General features: G+C 35.2%; 1 protein-coding gene across 4 annotated transcripts in view; it reads right to left on the bottom strand.

The window, feature by feature from the left end:
- The window catches only part of LOC114645956 (homeodomain-interacting protein kinase 3-like), a 163,360-nt gene that overhangs the window by 2,843 nt on the left and 137,071 nt on the right, over positions 1 to 23,446 (bottom strand). Inside the window, exons 7-15 of one of the 4 annotated variants that reach the window (XM_028793889.2) lie at positions 21,849 to 22,008; positions 20,554 to 20,677; positions 19,128 to 19,252; positions 10,704 to 10,828; positions 10,285 to 10,449; positions 9,332 to 9,628; positions 7,291 to 7,437; positions 6,460 to 6,704; positions 3,419 to 3,543 (exon numbers count right to left, since the gene is read on the bottom strand). In XM_028793889.2, the coding sequence (XP_028649722.1) occupies positions 3,419 to 3,543; positions 6,460 to 6,704; positions 7,291 to 7,437; positions 9,332 to 9,628; positions 10,285 to 10,449; positions 10,704 to 10,828; positions 19,128 to 19,252; positions 20,554 to 20,677; positions 21,849 to 22,008 (1,513 nt within the window). The remainder of the gene's footprint in view (positions 1 to 3,418; positions 3,544 to 6,459; positions 6,705 to 7,290; positions 7,438 to 9,331; positions 9,629 to 10,284; positions 10,450 to 10,703; positions 10,829 to 19,127; positions 19,253 to 20,553; positions 20,678 to 21,848; positions 22,009 to 23,446) is intronic. The other 3 variants (XM_028793892.2, XM_028793891.2, XM_028793893.2) reach the window with 3 other exon arrangements.

Raw genomic sequence — 23,446 nt, 5'->3', positions numbered from 1 at the left:
AAAATCCACACCACCAGTGTTTCTTTTCTGCAGCAGGAAACATTGCATCGAAGCGCAGAGTAAGCATCAGTTCTGAGCATGTTGATGTGCTCACATTTCTTCACTGCAACCATCACAAGCACCTTTAAAGGCTTACACACACACAAACCCACCCCATATCCATTACATCCAGGGGATTAAAATCCTGCCAGAACCTTCTTTTTTTTTTTTTTGCCTCCTACAAATGCTAGAAAGCCTTCTAAGACGACAGTAAAATATGTTATGACCGAACCATGGTTAACTTTTAGAACTGCAAGGTCAACCGAAGCTGCATGACTTAAAGGCATTTTTATGCCTTATTGTTAATATTTATACCTTAGTTTTAGGCTATATGTATACCTTTTTTAAAGTACGTTGTAATTGATATATTACTTTTGCATTTATTTGTTTTTGTGTTTCAAACAATGTTTTCTTTAAAACCCAGAACTTAGTAGGGCACTTAAATGCACTAAATGGATTTAGTTTTGACAAATAATTTTATTGTACGCAATTTAAGCAATAAAAATGTTTTTTCTAAAAAGAAAATCAACTAGCTGTTAAGATACAGGTCTTATTTTCTCTTTTGTGCATTTCCTATTGCTCATAAATAAAGCAAAAGTATTTTTCTTATTCAAGTAATCAAATCGATGGAATAATCAGTAGAATACTTGATTATTTAAATAACTGATTGCTGCAGTCCTGACCAATTATTGAATTGTAGGGCCATGGAGGAAAACAGTGTTGCCAGTGTTGCCTTTCTGTACAGGGCAGAAAGCAGGACTTTTGTCAAAGGACACCATGACAGATAGGTTTAGGTTTCTTTATTTAGTCATGTTTACACAAGAAAATATGAAATTTGCCTTCTCAGTTGCATCTAATAACAGGTAACAGACAGAATGAAATAAAACATAAATAGAAATAAGAAAGGTTAAGGTAAGGCAGTTAGATAAAACATATTTACACCAAAAATAGATACGTTCTAAAAACAGCACTTGAATTCCAACCATTATGTGGCATAGTCCTTACTAATATTCTCTATACTGAACAAAAAACCACAACTTAAATTCATAGTTTACATGAGCTTTTCTACAGCTGCTTTCACCTATAATAACCCAAAGATGTAAATATTAAATTAACTTGTGACTTTGAACTGGGCCTCATATGAATAAGTGTGGGCATTACTGGGCCTGTCCAAGGAAGGCTGCTGCCAAGCAACAAAACCTGACAAGACTGTTATGACCTTGACCTGGATTTTGCAGTATAAACAATGGACAGATGAATTGTGTGTGTCACTGCTTTCATTATAAACATTACTTTTGAATGTTGTAGGTTGGAGTAGTCTACATATATATATATAATTCAGACACACTTCTCTATATCTCGCAATGTACACATAAAGGTGTTCTATTACCAAATACGTTCACTTAGAGGAATATTAATGTTTTTATCATCATATGATCTAATTGCAGAATTGCCAAGTACATGCCAAATAACTTCTCTACTGATAAGGTGATTATATTTTAAATTTACAAGTGATCTTTAAGATCATGTAAGCTGGGTATATATATCATTCATATCATCTGAGGTCACAGCACATATTTCAAAGATTGCTGTTATTCAAAGATTTGAACAAGGGAAAGCAAAAAAAAAAAAAGGTTTAGGTGCTAATGTACAAAATCTGTTTATCAACTCTTATTTGCTTTTCATAAAAGGCAGTTGAGAGCGCCATTCAACCTCTCAACATCATCTAAAAGCAAGTACAGTGATCCCCTGCTTTATTGCGGTTCAGTCATCGTGCCCCGCTACATCAAGGAAAAATTCAATAAATACATCCTACCTGTAGTGTACTTTGCAGCCAATTCATAACAAAGCATATGGTTTTCAGCAGTCACTATGGTAGACGCATTACAGTACCCAGATGATTTCTTACAAGGCCTGTTATTGGCTGAAAGAGGAGACTCAACCAATCAGAGCGTGATTTTCATTCTCTTGGGCTCTGACTGGCTGCTACTAATGTGGTGTAATCTCGCAAGAACAGCGAGTGTGGGTCCCTGACGCATCTCAGTTCTCTGCGTACCACCTTGCTTGTGGTCCGATTGTTGTGAGCAAATTTTTTATGAACTTTCCGTTTTTTTTAAGCCCTACAATGGCTCCCAAGCATCCTGCATCTTCTAAGAAGGGAAGGAAAGTGTACTTAGACATTGAATGAATCGACAGAATGCTACATTATTATTATTGTATTATGTTATTATTATTATGTTACGCATATCCTTAGCGCGACATCCACATATCATATGTGTTTACAAAGTGTGTTTTAGTAAGTTTACGTGTGTCTAAAGTGTGTGGGAGGGGAATTTAAGGCTTAAATTATAAAAAAAAATGTTTATTTATATGGTTTTTCTATATTGCAGATTTTCACCTATCGTTGATGGGTCTGGAACGTAACTTCCACGATAGGCGGGGGATCGCTGTAGCAACTACCACCAAGCAACAACAGTGTACACAGTAAGACAAAATATACTTTTCTTTGGGGAAAAAAAAAAAACATCCATCTGAGATTCAAAAATAGTCTTTTCAATACCTTTACTAGTTTCTGTAGAAAGGAAATGCAATTGCAAATTGATAGTGACAAAAAATACATGTAACACTGACAACATATTTAGCAAAGACTGAAAATTGAAAAGTCTGTGTCTCTATCATGCAAGCTGGTGACCCTCAGAAACATGTTTTCTAATTGGGATGTGACTTTGGGTTTGCCAGATCTCTTCCTATCACAGTTTCCAATTGTCTTCGAATTGTGTAGGACACAGTACTCACTGACAGATTTTCTTTTCTGCAGTTCTCTAAAGGCCTACACTTTTAAGGGTAATAATGCTCAGTCTCATTTCATCTGTTGTTGCTTCAACTTGCAAGGCTTTATGTACCTTAATTACTGCATAATATGTGTAGGTTGTAACCTATCAGTTGCTCCCTGAAGAAGGCCCATTTGTAATATTCTGAAGTTTCCCTTTTTTCAGTTAGAGCTAACCTAAACCTTAAATGTAAACCTGTCAGTTTACTGCTTACCTTTTCACCATTTTAGGTCATTCATTACATTTAAATTGATTAAATATGAAATAAAACTGGATAAAACAAAGTTTTCTAAAGCTTTTGACTGGTACTGTATATTTTATATTTCTTTAAAAATTTGGGAATGAACATCATGAAAACAGGACCCGGTTCTGCACTCATGAAAGACTCCCAATAACATTTTAGTCAAATGAATTACAAAAAACCATTGTCGAACTACAATTGCATTAATATATCAAAAATAAAATGATAATTTGTTAAATAGCCAACAACATGAAATTCATAATAACTTAAAAGTAGATTGTCATTAAAGGTAATATTTGAAAGTTACCTGTCCAAAGTTAATGTGCTGCTGTTGATGGAATGCTGATGACACTTTTTGCTGGCGATTTATTGTTGCTAGATGATGGTTAATCCTTCCAGGACCAGAGCGCCCTTTATTTTGACAAGTACTATCTAAACAAATAAAATGAATGCAATTTTAAGGTAAGCCTGTAATAGTTTACAACAAACCAAATCATTTTAATATGGAGATTCTTACTTGCCTGTATTAATATCCCATATACTGACAGCAGTATCATGTAAACAATGAAAACGGCATCATACATTAAATTCAACTTCAGATAAAACAGATACATATAAGAGATGCGCTCATGCAGTTGACCGCTATGACTGGAGTATAAAAACTACCCATGAATAATGCTGTTTGCCTTTCCAACAAAGCATATTAGTTATGTCCTAAACAGAAAAATGTTTTGTTTCAGTAATTCAATCCAACTATGCCATTCAGAGCTACACTGATATTACACCAGGATGTTATACAGCCAGTCTCCACTGTGTAGAAATACAGGTTGCCTGTCAGAAACATGTATGCTTTCCCAAGTTGCCAGAGGAAGTAGAGATTTTCTTGAACTTCTATAATTATGGCCTAGATATGTTGTGTCTACTTCAAATCACCAGTGAAACTGGCTCCAAGAAAGTAACCTGCACCTTCCTTCTTGAAGTCTATAAACAAGTCTTTCGATATTCAAACAAGAAGTGTCACTATGTCAGAAGGCAGGTCTCTAAACTACCTCATCACAGTTCTTGATCAGACCTACAGCGAGGGAAATAATTATTTGATCCCCTGCTGAATTTGTAAGTTTGCTCAGTTACAAAGAAATGAACAGTCTGTTTTTATAGTAGTTTCATTTTCATGGAGAGAGAAAATCAACCAAAAATCAAGAAAAAACACATTACATAAAAATTTAATTGATTTGCATGTCATTGAGCGAAAGTAGTATTTGATCCCCTACAACCCTGCCAGAATTCTACTTCCAGAAACTGAATGTTTGCCCATGTGTCACACAGATTACAGTCAATCAATTACAGATACTCCTGATCAACTCGTTATGTGTAAAGCACACCTGTCCACATAATGAATTTCTTCCATTCCAACCTCTCCACCACCATGGGAAAGACCAAAGAGTTGTCAAAGGATGTCGGAGACAAGATTGTAGAACTGCACAAGGCTGGAATGGGCTACAAGACCATCAACAAGAAGCTTGGTGAGAAGGTGACAATTGTTGGTGTGATTATTCAGAAATGGAAGAAATATAAAATGACCATCAATTGCCCTCGGCCTAGAGCTCCATGCAAGAATTTATAATGTACAATGTGACATTACAGACATCATTAATAATGGAGTTACAGGAAAAACAAAATATTTGCAGCAGTAGGAACAGCATACTGCCTAGTGGTGTGTCAATGCTGAGGGTAAGGGAGGAGAAAGTGATGCTGGTAATTCACACAAGCTGGTGCCTGCCAGTAAGGAAAACCAAAATCCAGTTGCAGATTTCAGTGTTAAATTCCAAGTCTGTAGTGTTAAGTTCCAAGTATAGCACTTGTGATATTTTATCAAATTATCACCATGACAGGCCTAGCTATCAGTACACTTACCCATGTGGCAAGGTAGTATGAAGTACAAAGGATATGGCGTTGGGTGTGAACTGGTGTGAACAGAGACAGCCATAACTACTGTAAGATTATTAAGAACGTGTCCCCCAAAGCATTTCATCACAACGTAGGATATGTTGGCACTGCCATATATTTGGCTAGGCTTTTAGTAAAACACAAGGTCTCTGAAGAGAGCAGACTTGACAAATGTGCAGAAACCATGTGGACCCCAGCCCCAGAACAAATCACACTTGCATTTTATACTGCTATAATGAATGACTGAATTGCAGCTCTACCAATATTTAGCATGCCTGAATTAGGAGTTTCATCTAATAATAGATGTTAATCAGGGCTTAGCCAATATGTCCGCATACTCATACAGACAAAAATGTTCAATTTTTTTTTATTTTAAGCTTATAAATAAAAGCAGAAAATCTGATGGACAAAACACACCTACAAAGTAGGCAGTGGTTCTGGAAAAGGTCTTAGTCCATTCACTTGAGGTCCTTAAAAACTAGCAATGCATATAGGAAGCTGGCCCATTCTCTTAAAAGCACTTTCCTTGGGCTGTCCGCAGAGCTTTGGAGCTGGACACACAGAACTAGCTGTAAGATCTACTCCTCCAAACTCAAGCTCTGTGCAAATTACTATGTTCAGTCTAGAAAGACTGAAACAATTACTCCAGAAGTACCTGAACTATTGTGTCAGAAAGTGTCTCTGTTTTCCCTATTAAGACACAGAGTAGGCCTGTGGAGTCAGTATACCAAATTTTCGACTCCGGCTCCCCAATTTATGGTACCACCAACTGTTCCATTTGAAATTTAAACCAATAGATGGTATTTGCTGAACGTTTGGAATCACCCACAAATTTTCATGTTATGATTCCCTTTTCTATCAAGATACCAATAAAAGTTCACTTGTGTTACAAGGTACTGGCATTCCTAAAGTTCAGTTCTGGCTTCAAAAATGGCCAAACTTAAACAGCTTTCTCAAGATACAGGTTAATCTTTTTTGGTATTTTTTACCTGTGAATGATGGAAATAAAAATGTAATCTTTCTTAAAATTGTAAAGAAGTGTGTTCTCTTTAACCTTATGTCTTTTGGTGGTCAGTTTATCTTCTGCTCACTTAACTAACTATTCACAGTAAAAGACATTTTAACATATGTGTGTGTGTCTGAATATCTATAACTGCAATATTTGGTTAGGTGCAATAATGCCCCAAACTACTAGTGCATATGGAGTTACAATCCATGTATCTTTATTATGTTGAATGCAAGGCTAAAGAAACAAAAGGAAATAAAAAAAAAATTATCTGTATCATATCTGTAACAGCCCTACTTTATATAAACCATTTTTTGAATTTATGAAACAAATGGTGAATAATAAAGATATGGGTTACATATCTTTAAGATGTTTTGATGTTCTAGTTATCTTACCTGTATCAACAATCTGGTCGTTAGGGATAGAATTATTGTTCTGAACTCTCATGGGTGGGACCACCATTGTACGAACAGCTGGTTTGGTTGGTTCAGGTTCTTGGCGGTCCCTCACTTCATTATTCTGGTTGTCATCATCAAGAAATCTTCGCTCGATGAATGGACTATCATTCTGCCCTGAAGAATCAGATGTAGGGGAACCATCCACAGTGTCACAACCACTTTCCTGCTCATCCTCTGACATGCTACAACACCCAAATCATAAATTAAATTTAGGAACAGGCCATGAAATAACAATCCAGGTTTTATCAACCTCAGAAACAGATTATAAATTGCAAGGATTCAAATAAACTTCTAAGTTATAAACTTCAAAATGAAAAGTAAATTATTCAGCACATTTATATATCTCTTATAAAATACATCAGTGTTCTTTTATCCAACATTAAAGCAGATATACAAGTTAATATTTTTTCATTCTCGTTATTTTAGGTAGTAACCCACTGTTCAACAAAGTAATTTAACAAAGTTTAATTAAATATCATGTCTCATTTAATAAACTGTACTTGTCATCTTAGTTAAAATTAACTGTACTGTTATAAACTTTTCGGTACTTGTATAAAAAAAAAAAAAAAAGTTTTGAAAGTAACTAATAAAATCACTTTTTAGAAGACATAGGCAGTTTTAAGTTTGTCTTAAATTGATTTGCAAAACTTTAGAAGTACATATTTAGCAAGTATAACTACATTTATATCTTTTGAGAATGAAATAAACACTATAAATATTGAAATATGCAATTATGAGTTTTGTCTGCTTTCAGGTTTTAACACTAACCTGTTTGCTCTTTTACAAGGAGATGGACTACTCTGTATTGAGTCTGATGAACTTGAACTCAATGTACTGTCAGGACTGCTTAAGGAACACACTCTATCAATGTTCAATGTACTATGGCATGCTTCACAATCCGGACTTCCCTTACACCTAGGATTAAATGAGCAACATTGTACATTAGAATCTCTTATGAACAGAAGTTGGCTTTGGATATTGCATTGAAGTGTTAGTTCCATGTACAGGAGAAAGCTGTTATGGCTCATGAAATACGATATCTGCAATTAAATCAACAACACACCTTTAAAATATTGTTAATTCCTACATACACATTTTCATCTGACCTGAAGATTCAAGGAAATTTACTTTTTCTAAACTCATTCTTCAGCAACGCAAGTTGTGTATATGCAGTTGTAGTCCTCTTAATTGAAATGTCTTATTGATGCACTCTTTTGAAGAAACAGTAAAGTCTAGAGATGCTTTCCATATATTCATTGTTGAGACAGTATAGTCTCCAGAGCAGAAAATAAGGAAGACTGGAACATTAACCAGGTTTTCTTAACAGAAACTTTTAAACTTGAATATAGTAAAATATCTTGATTAAAGGTTATATGTGAGGCAAATATGTTAATAGGATGTAAACATTTTAGGGTGACTAGTACATATGATGGTCTTTAAAAGTTGCAATTAACATAATACCTTAGCCTTAAATTTTCTCCTATACCGGTGGTACCATATTGGAAGTGCATGTTGAAAAAACCATTTCCGCTGAGCGTTATACATTGTGAATTTCCCCTTGGGATTAATAAGTATCTATCTATCTATCTACATAGCATTAGAACATCTGAGTTATTCCCATTTGTGCATTAACACACACAGATTTATGTGTTTTAATGCACTATCCAGCATGTGCCTCCCTATTATGTTGTATGCAAAGAGATATTTCACACTTGGATCACTTTTTATTCAGTTGTGTAAAATGTGCTTCAGAGTTCTGATACTACAACATCCATTTTTACAATATGACAGCATTCGAGGCAATTGCGATTCTAAAGATGCCAAGCCAGAAGTGATATTATAGGCATGTCTTCTACTAAATATGCACACAAATTTCACCACAGATGGTCACATAAATTAGTTTTCCACTGTTTATGAACACTATCTTGCCCACTTTGTCAAAACGGAGGACAGGGGCATAGACAGCTATGCAGCATTAAAGAACTCCAATATTCCATTCAAACAAACAATTTAGCAAACCTAGTTGTATCATTTCAGAACTGACCTCAAAACAAAGACACTAGGCAATAACTATTTTAATAAGGTCAGGAGACCAATTAAAAGAAGGTGTTGGCTTTGGATTAATTCCTACACATGGATGTTGTCAGTGTGGAGTCTGCATGATCCCTGTATCTTTGTTGATCTTCCTACCATATCACCAAAAACATGCAGGTAAGGTTAAATAACAGTTCCAACCAACCTTGTAATAAAAAGCTCTAGAACAATGGCGAATGCCTATCCCATTCAAAAGGGTTTTTACAGCCCAGTGACCATAATTTAAAAAACATTCTTTTACAATTAATGTTTCTGATTTTTCTCTTATTATAACAGTCTTCCAAAAGCCAAACTGAACCAGTAATTTCTTTAAATGGCAGTAAACTGTAGACAATTGTGTACTGTGCAACCACAAACACATCAGGTCTTTCCCATCAGTTAATTAAATATTTTGTTGAAGTCCATGGAAAAGACAAGGTCTGAACATAGACCTTTAATAATTTAGCATTTATGTGCTTGCATGAAAAATTATAACAGAAATATAAGCATACAATCCATACAAAGGATACAAGAAATACTAAGACGACAAAGTAAAACTACTCATAATAAAGGAAATATGTAATTTCTAATAAAAATATATTTACATGTTATGATATATTACTGATACAAGCACTGAAAGCTTGCAGTTTTTGTTGATAACCAAATAAATTATTAAAGCACATGTAAAAAAAAAAAAAAAAAAAATTGTAAACAAACAAAGAATGGGGCAACTTACTCTCTCAATGAGTGTCTCTGTGCTGCATCTTCCTCATCAGTATCACTGCTTATAGTGATAACACTGACAGTAGGACTTGGAGAGTCTGCAATTATGATAGTTTGCCTTTGCTTATTAGAAACAGTGTCATCTGGGTCCTGCCTAACAAGGTCTTTACAATAGTTCTTTTTTGGGCTCTGATTGTCCTGTGCTTCTACAACACAACTTTCAGCATCACCATTCTTTACATTTTCTGCAATCTTCAAAGCAAGACGTACAGAGTTTTTGGAATTGGTGTTATGTAAAATGTTAGTCCTGCTATAAAACAAAAAAGAATATTTAGGTTATGATCATCTGTTTTAATAAACTATGTCACTGCATTGATAGTAATATTGTAAGAAACAGATTATCATTTATAAAACACTCAAAAACAGGATAACCTTTCTGAAGCTACAGAAGAATATTTTATTATAAGATAAACTGAAGTTAGAGTTGAATTTTCCACCCAAAAATGATACTGAAGATAGGACTCTTGAGCAACCAAGTCTTCAATTCAAAAGTGCAGAGTCTTCTTGCTTGTGGGTATCTTTCATTTTTCTGATGTATTTACAAAAATTTTAGCAAAAAATGCATGCATTTTATATGTTGTGAGCACACATCTGGATGACTGGACATTTGAATTATGAGACACGAATATTCGTTTTCATGAAAGGTTTTGAAATTGCTTCTTGTTGGCCAGCACTGGTTACAATAGGTTCCTTTTCTTTCATAAACGCTATCTACATTCCCCATGAATACAAACAAGGAGTAACATAAACATACATTTTGCTTGGACTATTACTTTAAAAAAATACCATAAAAACAGCTTAAGAAATGGTATGCACAAATATCTATTAAGAGCCTGATATGCATTAGAAACAGTGCAACTTAAGCAACTTTAGGCAATAGAAATTTACTTCTAGATATGCTCCCACCTGTTCTTGCAGAGCTTATTTCTTTTGCTAGTAGCTTGGGGCTGAGGCCAAACAACATGGGCAATGCCTATACTTATTGGCTGGTGAGCAGAAACAGCCATTTGGTTGGTTAAAAGTGGTTGCGGTAACATGGAATTATAATGTGTTCCGTGAGACCTTACTTTCCTGCAAGAAACAAAAGGTTAAGAAATATGGATCATCAAAAGTGGCACAAAATATTTCATCTTAAATACTTCTGAAATATAGATACAGACAGACATGTATATCATGTAGTTTATCTTGTAAAATAACTTCTCATTATAGATTATTACTTTGGAAAGGTTAATTATATTTACAATATATTCATCAAGAAATTCTAGTAGTATCACTATCTTTGGAACATAAATATTAGACCTACAAAATGGAAACCTCACACATACCCCCAGTCTCCAAGTCTCTGTGGGCCAGCCACAGTGTCAGATGTTAATGCTGTAGTAGAAGGTGCAACTGGAGTTATTTGCTGCCAGGCAGGTACCAGTATCTGTTGGGAACGATTTGACCATGTCTAGAGGGAAAGATATGGAAAGTATGTTGATATATATACTTCAGGGGTCATGGTGAAGAGAATACCATGGATTACTGTCGAGGCTGAGCAGTATATTGAGCATTTCAAAATGCACAAATAAAAAGATACAAAACACACTTAATTTTTACCTTCTTAACTTTTATTTATACTTGATGTTTTGTCCTACTTTTGTAAAAACTGCTGCCCAAAACATGTTCTTATTTTACTTAACGGCTAATGTAGAGCTACATTACCACCATCATAGGCTATTTAAAGTATCTGCATGCAAACATTAAATCAAATAAATGTATTTTCTTTTGGCAGCAGGGAATACCTGTATGGTTTTGTAACACTATCTCCTAATTTTTGCATTTCTGCTTTTTTTTTTAGCTGCTCAGTTCTTTAATATTTGTAAGTGGCACAGGTAAACATTCTAAAGAAAATGCATTGATAGTATGATAGCTGCCCAAGTTTGAACTGACCCCTTCAAAAACTGACAGTTTTTAGTTTCGACGAGAAAAAAAATGTAATGTTGTTTCATCACAACATACAGCATATGAAATGCAATGTAACACTGGATGAAGGACTGACAAAAAGGCACAATCAGCTATTTAATATTCCGTGAAAGGATCATTTATTTTCCCTTTAAAAAAGGGCTATGATCAACTCCCTCGCTAAGCTCACAAGTCACCGTTCTTCCTCTTGAAGTGGAGACTGCTGTGCTCAGGAGTCTTCGCAATGCACTAGACGCCTTCTTTCCTTGGCCAAGTGCAGGTCGGACCTGCCATGCTGTACCTTCTTCAAAGTTCTGTCAACACACACGGCTATGTACATCACCCTGCAGAGACTCATCTGCCCCTTCACTCACAGGTTGAGCCACTACCACAGCAAAGCAAAATACAAAACAACAAAAGTAGCTACAGCACTACTGCCATTTGATTATACTGTCCATGCTTATTGTAGCATGTGTTTTCTGTAAAACACATTTTCAAATAAATTAAAGCACTGAAACAAACCCAGCATCAGTTTTAGGTCATGTAGACTATACAATACTTTATTGCCTTTTAACATTTAAATTTAGTTATAGTAAGATGAAGCCTGTATGGATTTTCATCTCCACAGTTATACCAGCATTTGGTGTACTGTGTCAGAAGGTCAAGCAACAAATGCAGCTTCCTAATGTGCAATCAGCTGTATAAATGATACATGAAAATTTGTACTGGTTGACAAATTGCCCCTAGTTAAACCAAACAACTTTGAACTATAATGCCAACAAGAACTAAAGGCAACCACAAGGGAAGGGAGAGTGATAATATAGAAAGCAAGATCACATGATGTACAAATAAAGAAAATTAAAACAGCCAGACTAAATTTCATTTTTTGAAAAGCATCTCCAAATGTATTATTAAAGTACCCATAATCTTTGTGTTTGTTTTCCCCTGCAATACAAAGGAGAAAAAGCCATCAATTTCTAAGATAAATCTTCTGTCATCTTTTAAGTATAATTCAAAAGGCCAGAAGGGTTGAAAGTTCCTGCTTTCATGTCTACAGTCTTACATAAAGTCAAGTTTAAGATCCTTACCATCCTTTTACTGAGTGAAAAGTTTGAGACCTCCCAGAGATCACCTTTGAACAAGTATATTACGTGTTATGTGAACTGTCTCAAATATAAACACAAAAAATTGTTTCATCTTTTGCAATTCCAGTAATGTAAACATAACTAAAAGTGTATCTTTCTAATGACATGTTTCTGAACTAGTGCCAAAGTGCCTAACCCATTGTTGGCCATGAAAAACAAACATGTACACCAAAATATAAGCCTTTTCTCTAGAGAAACATACGAGTGTTATAAAAGAAAACAAAAACTCCTATAAATTACACACACAAAATCAAAACAAAGTAATAAGTTAAATGGAACACTCAGAAGTTATACAAAGGTTTTTCATGATGAAACACGTATTCCAAGCACAATGTTTCACTTAAACTCTAAGATTTGATAATAGCTTCTTGAAACTTAGGAGACTATCTTTTGTATTTATACATGACCCTACTATACTCATTAGCCGAGAAAGGGGGGAAAAAAAGTGATAACATATTTAGATAAGTGCCTTGTACACTTTTTGTCACTAAACACATACCATAAGGGTGTTTATTCCAAAGCTGACCCACTGCAACAATTTGATTAGTTGTCTAACAACCCAACTGTCATTAAATTGTAAATGACCAATTACACATTGTAAAGAAATAACTCAATGGTTCTGCATCTGCAAAAACCTTACCACTGGTACTAATTGTAAAACTGATGTCTAGAAAGTCTGAACCCTAATGAGAATGAGACCTTTGGCTGCTTCTGTCCAACAAGCTAAGGAGTCTAAATGTCAAACTCTGCACATAGAATGCATTGGTCTCAAAGCAAGAAAAGTAGAAGTAAATTAAGTCCCATTTTCAGGTGGCTCAGATGGCATTTACAAATATATGGTGGCCACTGTTCTATTCTACAATCCCCAATACTTCCTAGGGAAATCACCATTGTCAGATTAGCTGGGGCAACACTAAAACCAAATACTGATTACTTCTAATATTAACTGCTAACAATCATTAAGAGAATGTCGAGAAAATATATAATTTTGACATTTGAAGCATTCAAAACTCAGGTGGGAACAAGAAACAATGCCTGGCCTGTTTGGCATTCGACAGAGGAACAAATATGGGAAGAACATTTGCTGCTGCCAATGATCAGTTAACAACAGACTTTGCTACCAGAAAAACTATATACACAGTATACACCTGGTAAAGCCTGAACTGCTGCACCAAGACAGTCACTAATTACAACTGCAAATCTTTATGCATTTTTAAATAAAAATGTGCTGTGCATAGTAATTACGTTATTTACCTTACCTGCTTAAAATGTAAGAAAATAAACTCTCACTAAGAGCCAGTTGAGCTAAAGGAAAATGTCCACTGACTGCCAACTGATGATGATACATGTACTGTATATTGCATTAAGTTAGTCTTACTATTTTGAGCCGTTGATGTCTTATACTTCATGCCCCGCTCCATGACGACATACTAGCACTGATATGTTGAACCAGACTATGGCACCAGTTACAGTATCTTTCTGGCAGAAAAGTTTCTTTATTGTTAAAAGCAAACTTGACTTTGAGAATGTATATTTCAATAGCATTAACTGGTGTAACCTCTATATGGGGTCGCAAAAATCAAACCCTCATAGTAATCCGTTTATATGGCTGCTGTTAGATTAAAAAAGAGTTACAATCAATTTAAAAAATAAACTTAAATTGAAATTAACTGCACATAAATTGATTAATTAATGGGAGTGTGTCCCAAAAGAGATTTATTATATGCAACTTAATTTTTTTAAACTATAAATGTGAAGGGGGTAAAACAAAAGGACAAAAATTGCACAAGCATAGGCTATATGCACATACAACACTCTGACATTCATGTTACCTGCGGCTGGTAAACTACCAGCACTCCGAATTTCTGATCCCTAGCAACTTTCTGTAGACACAGAAAACAAACGAAATGTAAGTATTCCAAATAATGATATATTATTTACCCTATACAATTCCGACACCTCACACCCAGACTTTGATGTTCAGACTTGAGCTGGGAGAACTTCAGCTGCATCTGTGGGGGATGGAATAGCAGGCTGCTTGTCCTGATTAACACATTTGCAAAACAAAGACGCTAACAAAGAGGTGCGAAAGAATTAAAGGTGGCCTAGTATTACGACTTTTTTTTGTAGGCATTCAGAGATTCTAGTGTTGATCATTATTTTGTCCATCAAGTAGTGACAGACTGAAGCTTTCATTAGTTTCAGTATTAAACAAATAAAACTAGCCTGATCCAGGTGAATTAGAATGTGATTTTCCCATTAAAAGTAAATTGCTTCCACTTTTTGTTTCCTGAAGACTCAAGACTAACAAAAATCCCATAACACTAGAACATGACTATTTTCATTTTCATTAAACAGATGTACAATCACAGAGTCATCAGCAAATTTTAAGTTGAACATTTTTTCAAATATACTGCAATAACCATTGATGTAGATAATGTACAAATGAGGGGGAAGCCACACCTTGGGACAAGAATCATGGAAGGCCACTGGCTATCTGTATTAGAAATACTGTTGACAGTCCAGCCATTCCCTCTATGGAGTTTGCACATTCTCTCCATTTCTGTGTTCATTTTTCTACAGGTATTCTGGATTTCCATTGATTTGTTTTCTTAACTAAGGCTGGCCATATTTAGACATTTATGCAATTCTGGGATGACAAGGCGCTATAGTCTGGATTACACAAAGGAAAATTACAGTTGTCACACACATGCGCTTGGGAGGCAGTCAAAGGGTTCAAATCTGGGTATTGACACACAGGACTGGAAATTGATCTGGAGGGATAAAAGCTGACACACAAACGCTGGTGAATCTGCCTTCTTCGTATCTCACTGCCACTTGAATTTTTTTGTTTTTTATTCTGTTTTATTGAGTGTTCCTGCTCACGCTGAATTAGTATGCACCTTATGGTCCATGATGTCAAAGCCGCACGGACAAAAAAAACAGAAACATAGGTATATATGATATTTGGAATAACTCATTTTATGACCTGTACAGTAATCCCTCGCTACTTCGCGGTTCACTTTTCGCGGATTCACGACTTCGCGGATTTTATATGTAAGCATATCTAAATACGCGGATTATTCGCTGCTTCGCAGGTTTCTGCGGACAATGGGTCTTTTTACTTGCTTCCTCAGTTGGTTTGCCCAGTTGATTTCATACAAGAGATGCTATTGGCGGATGGCTGAGAAGCTTCCCAATCAGAGAACGCAGTTAAGTTCCTGTGTGCCGCGGATTGGCTCAGCGACGGAGCGTTGCATTAACCAGGAAGTCTCATCTCACTCATTCATCATTAACGTGCTAATGCTTCAGGGGCCGTGTCCAAGCACCAACAGAAGATGCAAATGATTGCAGAAAAGGTAAACGTTTTGGATATGTTGAAGAAAGGGAACAGCTACACCGCTGCAGGACATCGATTCTTTTTATTTAAAAAGGAGGAAAAGCATATAAGATCTACGGCCGCAGTGTCCTTTAACCAGGGTGCAAAACGAGTTGCAAGTGGACGTGATAAGGCAGTAGTCTGGATGGAATCTGCTTTAGGAATCTTTGCAACAAGGTCGACGACGTCATGACCGCCTACAAGCTGCTACATGTACTTCGCTATACAGTAAGTGTAAACTTATCTACCGATTTCATATTGCTTAGCAATTGTCCCTGTTTTTAATAGAGTAAATGGTGGGTTGTAAACAATACAGGGAGGGTTTAAAAACGTCCAAATACACGTTAAATAATTAAATAAATATAGTGTCCCTACTTCGCGGAAATTCAGTTATCGCGGTCGGCCTTGTAACCTATCTCCCGCGATAAGTGAGGGATTACTGTATAGTACATTTCGGAAAACATTGTGGCACTGATGCAACATTATTCATATTCATTCGCATAACATCAGTGACCACGTTTTTTTTTTTCTCTTCACTGTTGCCAGTGTCCTCTTTTGGGTGCTTGTTTTATTTTAAAACAACATATCTAGATAAAGAATGTTCACAAATGATCAGTGTTGGGAAACATTACTTTTAAACTGACCTTAGCCATTTCTTACAAAAATAAAAAAATATATATTTTAAAGAGTTAATTATAAAAAATGTAATTTGCTATAAATAGTGTGTTACTTATCCTTCAGGGAGAGATATGAAATCCATAATTGTAATCAAAATATGTCTATTTCCTTGAACAGAGAGAAAAAAGAAATCTTGCAACATTCATTACTACTCCATTCCTGATCAGGATGATAACATAAAACAGGATTCAATGTCATTCATTTTATTACACTGCTTTTAGTGCTCCTTATTTTAAGCCTTTACTTCCTAGGATGTCAGATCTAGTTTTGGGTACAGCAGAGCAAACTCCAGTAAAGCTTAGTTTATGAAGTGGTCAGATACTTCGCAATTAAGACAATATTTTTAGACCTTAATGTGTAGCGAACTAAATAACATCCATTCCCTTTTCACATTCTCAAAACGGTGACTGCTGCACGACTAAATCTTACTGTTTAAACAAATCTATAGTAAATAATTGGATTAAAACTGACATTTTAATAATAGGTTTTCATTACTGGTACACTCACTCAGTACACTCTTTTGTGACTGGCTTTATGATTGAGCCCTTTAAAGTAGCGGCGTACCATCCAGCACATTTGCTACTTACCTTAAACCTAGAGGTGCTGCAATGATTACTAGTGCCCTGTAACCCTAAACTGGGCAGATTAGATGTTACTAGCCGTTACCAGACCACTGGTCTACACGCATGCACAATGCTGCAGCCCCAGCAAGAAACATCTATGGGTTCCGAGTTAAGGAAAGAAGCTCCTGTGTAACACTTTTTTTTTTTTCTTTTAAACACTTGTATTTTTCCTCCAATAAAGTAAATTTTGCATTTTGCAGTTACTCATTACTTTAAAAAGTAAAGTGACTACATAATGCACACAAGTTTTAATTTGTTCCCCAACACTATTAAGGACAGCAGTGGGTGGAGATGCTAAATATTTTCAAGTCAACTTGGCCAGGACTGGGTAGTTATCCTCCTGTAGCTTCCACCACTGCAATGGGACCAAGTCAATGTCAATTTGTTGCTCAAGTCGGTATAACTCAAAATCAAATTTCCTGGAGGTGGGGCGATAGTTCTTCTGGTGTATGATGATGATCATTGACAAGAAACACTATCAAGTGAAGCTGACCCTGATATGATGTAGTCTCGGCACACTTCCCCATTATTCCAGTGCACTAAACACCAGCGAAGCGGATATGAAAAACTAGCCAGTAAGAATTTCAGGTGCTTGATATACAACCATGTAATTATTTAGTAACCTATATAAGGTTTAATTATAAATGTCTTTATTTTTTTTAACCATTAAAGACATTTTCAACGATAGCAGAAAATGTACATAACACAAAATTTGTTAAGTCAAAATGTCAGACTATTATGGTTTTACTAAAATGTTAAAAGTCAATGATGAAAGGAAGAAAGGCATACTATCTGCCAGATTTCTTTTCCAACTTATACCAAGGTGAATTCTTGGTAACAAGACTGGTATATTTTCTAATAAAATAAAGATAATAGCCAAATTAATTTCAACAAGCAATCTTTAACACAAATTACAAATACATATTTAAATTGATTTCATACATAGCATTACATTAATACTACTACATGTTTGTAAGCCATGCTATACTAAAACTTACGCAAATTCCCCTTTCCTACCCATGAAGTAAGACGTTGACTTTATTTGATGTTGTCACGCAAGAAAACTGATGTGTACACATTGTTACCAAAGATTCAAGATTTCGGAGTATTATTAATGCAACATTAACAAAAGCCTCCAAATCCCAAAGAACTTTTGAATTGTTCTTTATTTAAAAAAAGGAGGGTTAGGACTAAGATTAGCCAGTATGCCAGCACTGTTAAATCAATTAACCAGCAATATTCCATTTGGTATTACTTCAAACACAACTGTAAGTGGATTAGAGATTCTTGTGATATAAAGTATGATTCATAAGCAACGATTTAATCCCAAAATATGTGACATGGATGTGAAATTTTCAGTTGTATTTTAAGTTGAATTGTATTTTACATGGGCAGCACAGTGGCGCAGCGGTAGCGCTGCTGCCTCGCAGTTAGGAGACCTGAGTTCACTTCCCAGGTACTTCCTGCGTAGAGTTTGCATGTTCTTCCCGTGTCTGCTCCGGTTTCCTCCCACAGTCCTGCAGGTTAGGTGCATTGGCGATCAGTGTGCTTGATGTATGGGTGTGTGTGTGTGTGTGTGTGTGTGTGTGTGTGTGTGTGTGCGTGCCCCATGTGGTGGGCTGGCGCCCTGCTCAGGGTTTGTTACCTGCCTTGCGCCTTATGTTGGCTGGGATTGGCTCCAGCAGAACCCCCGTGACCCTGTAGTTGGGATATAGCGGATTAGATAATGGATGGATGGATGTATTTTATATAAACTGAAGAAGAAGGCATTTTACTGAGGACAACCTTCCATTCTTTACATGATCCAGTGAAAGGTTCGGTTCCTAATATTGTATTAGATTGTCTAGTAGTGCACTGTTTAGAAAGCACTGGGATTATATTGAGAAGAAAACACATTCAAATAAAAAGTGTTTTTGCTGATGCAAATCATAAAAATCATGAATTATATGCAATGTCTCAAAAAAGAAAGATTTTACATACCTGAGTTATCACTCCTGGGCGAATTTGCAAAGGCTGTATGGCTGGAGCCTGAGTGACTAGTGGCATAGTGTTATCCATCCTTACTGAGTAACCTGTTGGCTTATTAGGGTTGTTTGGAATTCCTGCTTAAAAATACAAGAAAGGCTTTCTAAAAACAGAGGAATTATTGTATAGCAGGAAAATATATTTGAAAAACCCAAGACCATAATACATTTCTTGCAAGTTTTCTTATACCTGTGAAATGCATTAATCCCTTTCCTAGAAATGCTCTGCCAGCAGCCAATTACTGTGTAATAGAGTATGAAAGATATGTTGTCAATGGAATTACACATTAACCCTTAATAATGCATCATCTTCTAAACATTTTCTTCTCTCTTTGGAAAACAATTTAAATATTTCTGCTTCTCCACCAGGTCATAATTGTTTAATACAAAAAACAATTCAGATGAATGGAATTGTTCATAAAATAAATACTCTTTATGTGGTATGCACAAATACACAGACTAATGTTTATGGGACACAGCTGAAATACTCAAAATGTATAATTAGTCTATTTAGTGTAGTACTAAACTAAAACCAATGACAAAAAAAAATTGAAAAACTGCTCTACATAAAACAAGAGATTCGCCGCAGATTATTCCACTAATTAACATGCGTTTCGAAATGGCTAGTATTAGCTTGATACTTAATATCTGTATTGTCTGCCTTTTAGAAACAGATGCAAATAATTTTGTAGGCAAATAGTAAGAAAAGGGAATATCAATACCTAAAACACCACTTTATAAGTGAGTGGCAGAACAGAAAACAAACTGTTATTAACTGAAAGTCAAGTGAATGCATTTTTGCTTTCCTGTGAAAGCATGAGGGTATATATTCTAGCCCAACTGGCAGAAATGGTTAAGTGGTAACATGAGCATGTGTCTCTGTAGAACCAAACATTTTAAAAGGCATACTGTTAACTAAGCTAACTAAACAGGAATGTGATAACCTTTTTTGCATTCATTGTTAAAAAAAATAAAAATACACTAAAAAATAAAGACTTGTCCACTCTAAAGTTACCAAAACAAAGCATGTACTCAATAAAAGGTGCTTCATTAACAAGGATTGACTGGTATTGACAGGAGTGGTGTGAAAGATGAGGGAGTAAAGCAGCATGACTTGGCACTGGATGCAACCAACATGGGAAGCAGGATACATACTTAATTTTTCATCAAAAACCCCTTTAAAAATGTTCTTTTCCTCTCAAACCTGATGGAGTATCCAAATGCAAGATTAACTCCTTCCAGTGCTTATGTACATTTTTAAATACGCTGACAATGAAAAATTATGAACTATATAACTAAAAGAAAATTTCCTTTCTGCACATACAAATTGTTTTTAACTATTTATTGTACATGAGATAAAGTGAAAAAATGAATATCTTTACCTTGGATTGTTGGAGGGCAAAGGATCAGTGTTTGCTGGAATGAATCACTGCATCCAAACTGAGCAGTTCCTGTCTGCAGTGGAATCCCATGGTGCATCACAGATGGAGCAGATGGCGCTAAAGCCTAAAAGAGTTAGAAAAGAATAGGTTATATATACCTAATAAATTGATGTAACATACAAGAATTTAAGGCAGGAAGCTCTACATATTTAAATCTAAGCTTCAGTTTTATATGAAAATTGCATTTTCCAGCCAATTCAGTCATGCAGTCTCAAAACCTCACTAAAAAGCACTTCCTTAAACTTTTGCTAGGTGGCATCATTGCTTGCAATGTGGCAGTTGTTTAAAAAGTCATGCAGCACAAGAAACTGGAGGCCAGCAAAATATTTAGCACAGATGCTAAATACACCTTTAATGTTAAGCAAAAAATTGTAGGACAGATACAGAAATTAAGTATCTGTATTAAGGATGTGTACCTTTCAAAGTTCCTGTGTTGTAATTCTTCAAATGGTCTCCCAAAGCAGCTTTTGAAATGTTACACATTTAATTATGAGAAGTGAAAACATATTCAAATACTATACAATTCATGTTTATTTTGCCAATTGTGATTCTGCCTGTCAATTTCCATGGTGAACAGGCATACGGTAATATTAATAAAACATTTCAATACCTGCCCAGTTATATATAATAGCATAAAAACAAACAGGAAATAACAGACTCCCATTACATTTGCTATAAAAGTCTAACAATTACTAGAAGCAAGCTGTTGTTAAACCAGCACCCAAAATACAACTTCTACAAGGTCCATCTTTTTTCCTTACATCTTCAGAAATATCTTCTACTGAAAGTAAAATTGTAAAAGCAATTGGGAGGACAATAAATGCTTTTATTCCCCCACCCCCCTCCATGAAACATTTTATTTTGATATGTCAAATGGTGATTATGAAAATATTTAAGCAAACCAAGGTGGAAATTATATCTATAGATCTATATCTATCTCTTTCTATAGAGATATCTATATTTTTTTTTTTTTTTTTTTTTTTTTACAAGTCCTGGCTTTAACTGGTAATTATTAAAGTACACTTGTAAACAAAAAGCAAATTGTCATAATCAAAGTAGTATGTGCAAATAAACATATTCAAACAAAACATATTCACATTGCCAAAATTGACTAAGGCAATGGTGCAAGAAAATAAAGGACATATAAAAGCTAGGTAACAAAAAAACTATTTTGTCAACTTACTGAAAAACCTGTGTTTAAAAGGAATTTAACTTCAGCTAAATGTTTTACTTACTTGAGTGTGGACTGTGCCAATCTTATTAAATGCCACTGTCAGATTGCTTGCATTGCTTGAGGTGACAGGTCTCACAAAAGGGGCCTTATTGTGAATGACAACATCATTTGTGGTTGATCTTGATTTGCAAATGTCCATTATATGAAAACAAGATTTAACACTGGTGAAACAAAATGTCAAAAAATGCTTTATTTTCCCTCAAAATACAAAAAACAATGTAGAATGGGTAAAACGTTTTTTAATTCACAAGAAAAATAAAACAAAGCCATTAAGAACATACACTAAGACTAGTTTAAAGAATAGCATGATAAGCTTTTTAAAAAAAATCCTAATAGGGTAAGGGCCTTAAAAAAATTCACACCTTCATTATATTTAATAATTCTACATTGTACACAATTAAACAATTATTGTTGCAATCAAAAACAGAAATGCTAGATCTCAATTTTAACTATGTTAACTAAACAGACAAAATTCTATAAGCTCAAATCAACAAACTCAGCCTCATTTGGACATTCATCTTGTCTGAATGCAACTTTCTATTAAACAAATTGAAAAAAAAAATGTAACGCATGTTAAAAAGTAATTCATCCCATGGAAAATAACTTTTTTTTTCTCCTCTTCAACCAGATATGCTTGGTATAACCAACATGATACTAGTATATTCGATTGAAGAGCAGTTACCCATGAAAGCTTGCATTGGGTGACCTAGCAACATCTGATTGGGAGTGGGAGAGATAGTGGGTCCACAAGTGAAAATGCGAGTGATGTGGTGTAATACAAGTATGTTTGATTAACCACCTTTACAGTTAACGCCCCTCAAATCAGTAACATTCAATTGAGATGACTAAGTTGTGTGGTGCAATATAAGTACATTCGATCAAAGTGATACTGTCTGATTCAGTGATGTTTAATTCACAAGATTAAACTGTGAGTGGGTACGATGCTGGTACTCTATGTTGAAAATGGAAGGGCACTGCTCAAAAAACGAACAAATGATGCTTGAACTGTAATACTGCAATGTTGACACACTTCAGAGTTATACTATGACCAAAACTTACAAAACAAGTGTAGCTTTGAGCCCTTCATCAAACGCTTCATTCTCAAAAAGTCAAAACTGTAATCAGAATCTATTTTTGACTTATCCTGTATCGCCATGATTCTGTATCTTTTCTGGGACTTGAACTGTAAGTTTTCTGTTTCTGAAGAAGACACTTCCATATTACAAACTTCAAGTCTTATTACATGTCTATCCCCATGCACTCTTGAGAGAAACTTGGGGGTAACGGTGCGTAAAGATGAGCTGTCACACACAATACGAAATTTCCTCCTTTTGACATACAGCTATGACATGTAATATAAAAAAACAATCATATACGACAGTGCATTGCTGGAATACTCTGAACCTCAGCTTTCCAATGGTAATGAGCCTTTCACTGTGTAAGGCTCGACATAAGATCATTAGTAAAAGCAGGTTCACTAAGCTGAATTGCATTGCTTGTGTTGGCATATACATGTGGAAATCAAATGTTTAACGAATGAAAGAGTAGATAAAACAAACACATGATTTATTTGAAAGAAGACACCCTTTGATATGTAAC

Source organism: Erpetoichthys calabaricus, chromosome 2 (assembly GCF_900747795.2).
Source record: "Erpetoichthys calabaricus chromosome 2, fErpCal1.3, whole genome shotgun sequence".
Lineage (NCBI taxonomy): Eukaryota > Metazoa > Chordata > Cladistia > Polypteriformes > Polypteridae > Erpetoichthys > Erpetoichthys calabaricus.
This window is presented reverse-complemented; position numbering and strand designations above follow the sequence as displayed.